The 9,859-nt window shown below is 39.7% G+C and overlaps 1 protein-coding gene across 2 annotated transcripts in view; it reads right to left on the reverse strand.

Annotated features, from left to right (window-relative positions):
- Positions 1-1,038: 1,038 nt before the first annotated feature.
- The window catches only part of RBM24 (RNA binding motif protein 24), a 12,572-nt gene continuing 3,751 nt past the window's right edge, over positions 1,039-9,859 (reverse strand). For both annotated transcript variants that reach the window (XM_055264101.2, XM_055264100.2), the window contains exon 4: positions 1,039-3,164. In XM_055264101.2, the coding sequence (XP_055120076.1) occupies positions 2,801-3,164 (364 nt within the window). In that variant the 3' untranslated portion in view covers positions 1,039-2,800. The remainder of the gene's footprint in view (positions 3,165-9,859) is intronic.

A 9,859-nucleotide genomic window follows, 5' to 3' on the forward strand; every position in this document is an offset into this window, starting at 1 on the left:
CAAGCGATTCTCTTACCTGATTCTCCTACCCCAGCCTCCTGAGTAGCTGGGACTACAGGCACGTGCCACCATGCCTGGCTAATATTTCTATTTTTAGTGGAGAAGGGGTTTCACTGTGTTAGCCAGGATGGTCTCAATCTCCCGTGATCCGTCTGCCTCGGCCTCCCAAAGGGCTGGGATTACAGGTGTGAGCCACCGCGCCAGGCCACTACTACATATTTATTTACTATGTATCTGGCTCTGTGGCAAGTAGTTGGTGTGCTTTGTAAATTTAATATTTAAATAATCATGCGAGACAAGTATTATTGTCACAATACTATAGATGAAGAATGCATTAAAAAAGTGAATTACAGACCAGGTGCGGTGGCTCACGCCTGTGCACCTGGGAGGCTGGGGTCAGGAGATCCAGACCATCCTGGCTAACACGATGAAACCCCGTCTCTACTGAAAACACAAAAAATTAGCCAGGCATGGTGGCGGGTGCCTGTAGTCTCAGCTACTCCGGAGGCTGAGGCAGGAGAATGGTGTGAACCTGGGAGGCGGAGCTTGCTGTGAGCCGAGGTCACGCCACTGCACTCCAGCCTGGGTGACAGAGCAAGACTCTGTCTCAAAAAAAAAAAAAAAAAAAAAATGGTGAATTACAAAGAGCAATTGGCTTCACTCACATTGCTGAAAAGTGGGAGTCCAGCCCAAACCTCAGTTTAGCTGACCCCAGCACCACTGGGCTGCTCCCACTTCTGACTAGTCCTCTCTACTACTGGCCCACGCCTTCCAAGCCATCTTTCAGCTAACCAGTTTTCAGTGATATGAAGTCCTTTAGGGCTCCCCTGGTGGGCTAGGGGATGACCTATATCATTTGCTAAGTATAAGGTAGATACTGAGTTAGTGAAACTTACTTTAAAGGCACAAAACCAGGACATCCAAGAGAGTATTATGCTCACTGAAAATGTTACGTATCAATCACGGCTATTGATTCAAGTTCAAAAGAGAAATCATTCACCTTTACTACAGAATTAGAAACAGCCAATGCAACAGAAGTTTTTAAAAATTATATTTAATACAAGTGAATAGATTAGAAGATCTGAAATGTTATAAAGCAATATACACAACGAATAAATAATTTGCACAGGAGAGTCATGTCTACATTACATAACACTGTCTAGTATGGGAATACTTAAAGTAAATCCAGTGATAATGGATAAAGTCCATAAAAATGCTAACCTGTCTTCCCTTGTATGAAATTGTTCAAGTATAAAAATCCAATACAGTGTAAAATAGTATTCAATTTAGTTTAAGAATAAAAATTGCAAGTATTGCAGTTTCAGAAGAAAAATGTAAAGCAGCATTTAAAAACTACATTAAGAAGAGTGTTCAACTAATGAATTACCGATAAATGAGATCTACACAGGCAAAATCAGAGGAGGAAGCATGACTAGCAATATATCTTGTTTAAAAAAAAAATCTAAAAACTAAACTAAAATGTGTTAATGTAAGAGTACTCTCTTATACAGTGCACATATGAATTTAAATAAATCCAAGTCAACATCTTTAGTTGAATAGGTTAATATTTAATACGCTACATCTAGACCTACTAAATAATTTATGCCATGAGATGAATACATAATTTTACAGTGTCACATCTAAAGTTCCTTTCTTTAGAGTGCAGCATAGTAAAACTTAAAAATAAATATCTTAAATAGCATTACTATTAAGGCACAGTATAAACCACATTATCATTAACCTTTGAAGAATTGTAATCTCAGTAACCTTGTTGTCTCATGTACTGTAGTCACTAATAAATAGTTTTAAATATGACTCTGAAATAGATACTAAAAAGTGTAAAATTACTTAAAAAGGGAAAAAAAAATAAATGTCCTTAAGACAGTTCTGCAAACTTTGCCTGCCTTTATTCATAAGCCACGAGTCGACACAATAAATAGAAAGAGAAGGCTGTTGTAGTAAAAGCCTGATCCTATTTCAGAATCAGAATTGCTGACACCAGCAGATACAAGTTTCCCAAAATTGAAACAGGATGGGGAGAGGGATTAGAATGTGACAAGCTCATCAAACAAGCACAAGTGATGTGTTCTTTCCAGAACTGTGTGTGTTATTGATTGTCTGTACAGCTGTTGCACCCATTAATTCCACATCACTTGTTCCACAGTTCCACTCATCCACAGGACAGATGAGAAAATAGCTTTGGTGCCTGTCCACCATTTTACCCACTGCCACGCTCCTAGATTGATTGTTCGATGCCCATTTTTGAGATAGTAAGAACAGGACCTTCCGACTTGAAAAAAGTTCTATAGGCCTTAAGTGACTGCTAAAAATGACAATCAGTGCTTTCGCCATTTTGTTTGTAAAAAATCTGCTTTTAAATGTAATTCAAGCTACATATTGCTCGCTCTGTATTCCCTGGTTCAACTAGATTCAAACAGCATTTTCTAACTTGTAAAAGGCAGTTTGCTTCCCTGATACTATAAAAAGAGCAAAAATAAAAATCCCGTTACAAAAGTGAAGTTCCGTTGTTACTCCTGGCGTCATTTCGTAGTGGCCTTTCATTTACTCAGGATCTTTGGGATTGATTTCCAAAATTGTGCCCATTCCCCTCATTCTTACCTCTTTCTCATCTAGAACACTACCTGGAGTATAAAAAAAATAATAACTCTGCTTCACAATAGCATGGCTGTTTTTTTTTTTTTAAAGCTGTTAAGTCAATGTTAACTCTCTTATTAGCTACTAAAAATTGGAAAATTGGGAGGGAAAGAGAAAACAATTCAACTTTGATCAGATGGCTGGTCTATTGCATTCGGTCTGTCTGCAGCTGCTGAGGCTGGTACTGGCCAAATGCTGCAGCGGCAGCAGCTGCTGCAGCGGCGGCGGCAGCTGTCCCAGGTGCCGCTGCGGTGATTGGCTGCTGGACTGCGTAGCCATAGCCCCCAGCAGTAACATATCCTGCAGCAGCTGGAGAGGCTGCATAGGGGTACTGGTCATAGGCAGCAGCGGCAGCGGCAGCAGCAGCAGCTGCGGAGTATTGTGCATATGCAGCTCCAGTGTAATCAATGTAAGGGGTGGTGGAGGCGGCAGCTGCTGTCGGCTGGACATGTGGAATGACCACTCCCGGCTGCACAAAAGCCTGCGGATAGACATAGTGGGCAGGTATCCTGTTGAGAAATGGAAAACAAAGTCAGGTGGTAGTCATCTCCTATCCGTAGCATGTTGTTCAAAGATAAAACAAACTCCAATTTAGTGGTTATTATGAGCATAGGGTTGCCACAATATCTACTTTCTAGTGGTCCATTGAGAGTACTCAGGCAGTAGCCAAAGTCATAGAGTGCCCCCAGAAGAATTGGACCCCAAAAATATGATGACACCCTCCCTGCTAGAATTGTCATGTATGATTATTTGGAGCTGTTAAATACAGTTTATCAAGAGTTTGGAAAATAAATCAAGATTCATGAGGGCTACACACATAAGAGATATTTAACAAGTGCTCAATTGATGAAGACTTTGGAAAATTTTGTAATGAGTTCATAAAATAAAAATGTTTAATTAAGTAAATAGAAAAATTGTTAGCCGAGAATACTGGACTCAAAAGGTAGTCCATAATTATTCACTTCTGTGGGGTGATCACCAGTTTGTCGAAATTAACATAAACATTAACAAAATCCGTATGTTTATTATCATGGCAACCCTACTTGAAATTGCTATGCAGACTCAGCACACATTAATCTCTCTGCAACCTCAGTCACCCTTATTAAAAATAATAATTAAAAAAGGAAGCAGGCGACAAAATAAAAAAAGGAGTTTAAAAGTTCACAAGTGTGGTAAACACAGCAGAATCACACTTCTCAAACGAACTGTAGTGCAGCTCACTCTGTCACAAGAGGCTGTCGTGGGAAGCTACAAAAATGCTATTAACATTCATGGCAGTGATTCCCAAAGAGATGTGCAGCACACTTATTTTCTTTCTTTCTCTTTTTTTTCCCCCATAAAATTCATAAGGACACGACGGTCAACCAAACCTGTTTGACTATCAGGCACCTGAGGGTCAGCCAGCTTGTTTATCTCTATGCAAGACAGACAGAAGGGGTTTTGGGGAAATGATGAGGTTGAGGGAAAAGGCAGGACAGGGAAGTACAACTAAATATTTCTAAAATTAATAGAAATTTAAAAGGTTTACATAACAAGAAAACTTTTTTTGCACATCTACTAACTCTCGTTTCATCCTCCAAATCAGCAGAAATACGTTAGTGTTATGTTTGAAATCTGCCCTATTCGTTGATATTTTGTACAAATCATATCAATTGTATAATCATGTGTTATCCTGCAAAAGTTCAAGAAAGTCAAACAAAACCAAGTATCTTTTTAAAATTATACATCCACAGATAATACAAGACAGACTCCAATGACGTTACTTAAAAGTTAATGTGGTTAAAAAAATAAATCACAAGAGGTATTTAAACAAAAATTCCATGCATCTCCATTCTCACTCTTGCAATTTATTACTGCCCATCTGAAACACTACCATGAATATCTGATTTATCTTCTTCTTTAAAATAATCTCCATTAAAGCCCCCTATATTTATATCTAAAAACATGACACTATAATGCTATGTGGCTGTTGGCAAAGCCAACTTATAAGAAGTACAAGGACAAGTAACAATCTTCCAATTTCAAAGAACTCAAAACAGAGAACAGCACGTGTAGATTTTTCAGAAACATAGATTTTGCTTTGCCTTTTCAGAGTTTTACTGAGAGCACTCATTAATGAACATCCATGGAAAAGATGAATTTATCTCAGAGGATAGTGGACTTTGGCCCCAATGATAAAAATACACTCAATTTTACCAGACTTGTAGATGTTTCCCAGTGCCAGGAGAAACGACGTCATCAAGTGTTTCTGAGGACACTCAGAGATGTTCTTAACTGCTTGTCAGAAACCAGGCTCGTGGTCATGCACACACTCAGAACTTTGCTGCAGGTCAGGTGACTGGCTCACTCGCAGTAACAGGTGTGGCTTTATGAAACACTGTCCCCGGGAGGCTGCCGCGTCCACAACGTGTAGACACGGCTAAGAGAGCCTACTCTTATGCCAGTTTACATGTGGTGATGGACAGCAGGGGCTGCGGCCGGGCTATTTTTGATCCTGTCATGCGACAAGGGTTTCCAGTGGGTAAAATGTCTTTATAAGGCCAAAGTAAAACATCTATCAGCTGCAAAGGCCAGCCAGTGCGGATCTCACTGACACCGAAACCTTAACCCCTTGTACTCTCTCAAAGTTCCAACAACAACACTGTGGGTGCTAGGTTGGTATCTCTGAATAAAGGTGTTAAGTGAAAATGTTTATCCTACAAAAAGGCAGGACAAAGTGTTGTGAAGAATGCATTAAAAGACAGGCAAGGTTGCTTAGGGGGCTTTAGCTCTGCGTTTACTTTGCATTAGGAAATAGTTTTGATTTCACAATGTCAAACAATGAGAATATAAAGAAAGTTCACGGGATTATCAGACACCTACATGAAGTTTGGCAAAGGTTAAAGAGACATCTGGAAGGCAAATGAAAACCTAGAACATTTTAAGGCTTAGGGAAAAGGAGAATCCGAAAGACCTCGGAGAGCCTAAAATATTCTGGGTCAGGAAGGAAGACAGAATTGGACTGAAGGTTCAAGTGGCACTTTGGAATGAAATCCTGAATTAGGAGTTGTTTTTAATAGTCTGAGACCCATTAAGGTGATCTGGGAATCTCCCTCCTATTAGACATTTACCAATGTCGTTTCCTTAACCATAAAATATGCATGCCTAGCAGTTATAAAAAGCACAAGTGCAAAGAAGATACTTCTGGTAATTTTCAAAGAAAATTTACTACATTTTCCTTTTCTTCCCATCTCTTCAGGTTCCACTGACATCTCTATATGACTTTTGAAGCAACATCCTAACTAGTTTTGAAGCAATATCCTAATTGGTTTCCTTTTCCAATCTATCTCAAAGCAACTGATGACAAGGTCTCCATCTCATTCATTTGCTCAAAGTAATCCTTGGCCCCTAAAAAATCAAACTCAGTGCAAATTTCTTAAGCCTTGGCATTCTAGGCCAAAACACCCAGACTGCCTCTGGCTCCAAAACACCTTTCTAGTATTTCCTTCCACCTTTCCTAGAACCCAGGTCAACTGGGCTTCTTTGTGTCTCCTGGACAAGCTTCACATTCCCAGATTCTTACCCTTTATTCATGTCATCCATCCCTCACCCAGATGTCAATCCTTACACTGTCTCTACCTGCAGAAATCCAAATCCCATTCACCCTAGCTCTAGCACTCACTACGTGTAGAGCTTTCAGAAACTTGCTTTATCTTTTAGTCTCATATTTTTCTTTTTTTATGCTATCTTGTCTTAACACAGCCTCATATTTTGCAGACGTGAAATGGACTAATCATCTCACAACCCTGGATTGCTGTGCATTAAATAAAATTATCTTTGGAGAGGGTCTACAATGACAAATATAGTAGGCACTCAATAAAAGAGGTCCCTACCCTCTACCATTCTTTAAAACCTAGGTCAACTTCTACTTCCTTCACGAAGACTTCTGAATCCCACTCACTGTCCTGATGTTCGTCTTTTATCTGAAGCCACATGGACAGCCCTTCTTGGTGCTTATTGGCTTTCTTACTGGATTATGAGAGAATAGAGTTTTGTCTTTTGGGGCTACAGCTTGACAAAGAGGAAAGAATGCAGCTTCTGAGGTCAGGCAGACCATGATTCTGAATCTAGAATCAGACTCTTAACACTTAGCAGTCCTGTGATCAGGAGGAAGTTAATTAACCTCTCTGTCTTAGTTTTGGAAAAGATATTAACAATGCCTTCAACAAACACTTACTGTGAGAATTAAATTATGTAATTTATGTAAATCCCTTATCATTACAATCCATATGGCAGATGTTTGGTTAGTGTTAGTTACAGTCCCTCCTGCCCTCCTTAGTGGACACTATAAATACTAAGCACAGTGTTACCACACACAGCGTAAAATTGAGCACTTAAAGGAGTACTGAGTCAATGTTTAAGTGTATGTTCAACCTGATCTAAACTAGCCCAGAAATTTGTTTTTTTTTTTTTTTTGAGATGGAGTCTCGCTCTGTCCCCCAAGCTGGAGTGCAGTGGCACAATCTCAGCTCACTGCAAGCTCCGCCTCCTGGGTTCACGCCATTCTCCTGCCTCAGCCTCCCAAGTAGCTGGGACTACAGATGCCCACCACCATGCCCAGCTAATTTTTTGTATTTTTAGTAGAGACGGGGTTTCACTGTGTTAGCCAGGATGGTCTCGACCTCTCAACCTCCTGACCTCGTGATCCACCCACCTTGGCCTCCCAAAGTGCTGGGATTACAGGTGTGGGCCACTGCACCTGGCCACTAGCCCAGAAATTTCTACTCACAGATCTGTAGCCTCCCCTCTCCAAGGTTTCAATAAGGAAATGCTTCTTTCAACCGTAAACTATAAAATATTGTTCAGCAAGTTTACAAGTTTTTCCACATCTGCCCACTGTGCTACATCAGAAATTCCTTTTAGGCCAAGGTTTTGTCTACAAAGGCCCAAAGTAACCTGGGGGCCATTTAAGGACCACATTCAAAGGAACAGTTCAGTTACTAAAATTTCAAGTAAGTCAAGTCAAATTTGAAATTCTCAAATTTCTTTCCAGGCCTAAAATAGGAACATGTAGCAATTCAAACAGAATTTAGGATGACCAGGTGTGATTTGTGAGGTACAGACTCTGAAATTAGAGCAGTGTTGAGAACCTCTTAAAAAAGAAAGAGAAAGTTCACTTGGTCCACCTGGAATGCTATCTATTTCTAATAAGAATCTCAAGTTCAAACAATTTATGCACACAGTAATAATCACCATCCTTTATAAAGGCAGTTAATATTAGAAGAGGTGAAAAACAAAAGGTTGCTATCAAAACACACTTGCTTTGAAATTTCCATGACACATCTTACACTGGTGGTTGTAATTTTCCTTGTGTTACCTTCCTTCTTAAGAACTGATCTATAAGGACTTCCACAATCAGTCCAAATTCCTATGCCCAGCTCTCAAGACCCACCTTAGACAGTCTGGTTTCTCCACACACTGAGTCTTCTCCTCTATGCCTCTGCTTCGGCTCACTCCATCCTATACCCTCCAGGCATATCCAGTCTTCCTTTTACCTGCCTAAGACATACCCAGTGGTGCAAGTCTAGTGCCAGTCTATCTGCCACGCACACCACAGCCTTATTCAACTCCACCTTATCTATTTTCTTGCTACTCTGAATTCCTTTTGTAGTTGAAACAATACCAAGTCATTTAGCAATTAGTAATTCTTGACTGGTTTTTGCATGACTTTTGCTTCCCAAACTAATGTGCAATTCCCTCATTTTGCATCACCCACTGGCACAGTGAAAAAATTAACACATGCAACTACCTGTTGATTGATTCAATTTTATAACTGTTTCAAGATTATTAGTATGAGCTCACCACTAAGCTCACGTCACACCTTCAGATATATGCTCTCCTCCCTAATCCCACCTTAAACAGTTAGTCTAAATGAATTACCCACAGAAATAGCTGAACCCATCAACCCACCATTTGTTTTCAGTATCTGGGTTGGCTTGGATGGGGATTTGCTAAATAGCTATTGATATAGGAAGGCCCTTTCTGATCATATTGAACAGAAGACTCTTCCACAGCTAAAAAAAAAAAAAGTAGTAGTTGGCAGTAACAGTGAGGTACCGATATGTTAGAGTTGTAAGGAGGTGGTCATGGGAAATCTAACTTGACTCTTCCAAGTCAAGTTATTGTTACTTTCTTATTAAAATCTATTCTTAGAGACACATATGGTAGACATCTATCTATGTAGACAGATTCCAGCCTTCCAGGTTACACAGGTAGATAGTTAGGTCCTAAGCTAGAGAAGAAATTATTATTGAGGATAAAACACTCTTTCAACAACATGAACATTTAAAAAGAAAATTTAAGTATCCTGCGTTAGAGTTACAGGAATGTTGATCAGGTAGAATAGAGCCAAAACAGAATCTAGTGTCCAGGATAAATTGAGGCGAGGGGTGATCTCCCACCCATATAACCTCTGAAAGGAAGAGAAATGGGGACCTTGGAACAGGAAAACTGGTAATCACAAGACCTAAAGACAACACAAATATGAACAGGTGTTCACCTGAGTTAGATCTGAAAGGTGCAAGTTAGTGCTACGCTACTCAAAAAAACTGGCTTGTTAATAAAATCTGATGAGAGTTGTTGAACCTTTAAATTAGACGGCCTAAAAGTGGATACATATTGCAAAAGAAGGAACCCCATTCCCAGAAAATTTCCCATAAAACAGAAACTTAGGACATGCAAGCAATGAATCTGTATTCTGACAAAGAGAAATCACACAATTTAGCACTCACTACAAAAATATGGTTAAATGGAAGTCACAGGCTACAGCTTAAAAGCAAGAAAAAAAAAGGCCCTTTGCTTCCCATGGCAAAGTCAAAAGTCAACACCCCTCACCACCACCACCAAACCAAAACGCAAAGAGCCCCTTCCCCGAGGAAAAGAAAACACTTTCACTACAGCTCTTTTCAATTAAGTACAAAGCACACAGTTTAGCTATCAACACCACTTCATTACTGTAATAAATAAAATAAAGCACACGAAGGGCTATTGACTATTGTGAAAAATAAAAACAACAACACCAACATCCATGCATCGTTAATCACCATCTGAGCTTGTGTGTCTGAGTCTACTGGTTACAGAGTTTAATTCCAAACAGAACTATTCCACCTCTTATCATGGTATCCTTCTGATCAGTTAGCTTAACTGTATACGAGCCCTGTCAGGT

This window comes from Symphalangus syndactylus, chromosome 23 (genome assembly GCF_028878055.3).
Source record: "Symphalangus syndactylus isolate Jambi chromosome 23, NHGRI_mSymSyn1-v2.1_pri, whole genome shotgun sequence".
In the NCBI taxonomy this organism is placed as follows: Eukaryota; Metazoa; Chordata; class Mammalia; order Primates; family Hylobatidae; genus Symphalangus; species Symphalangus syndactylus.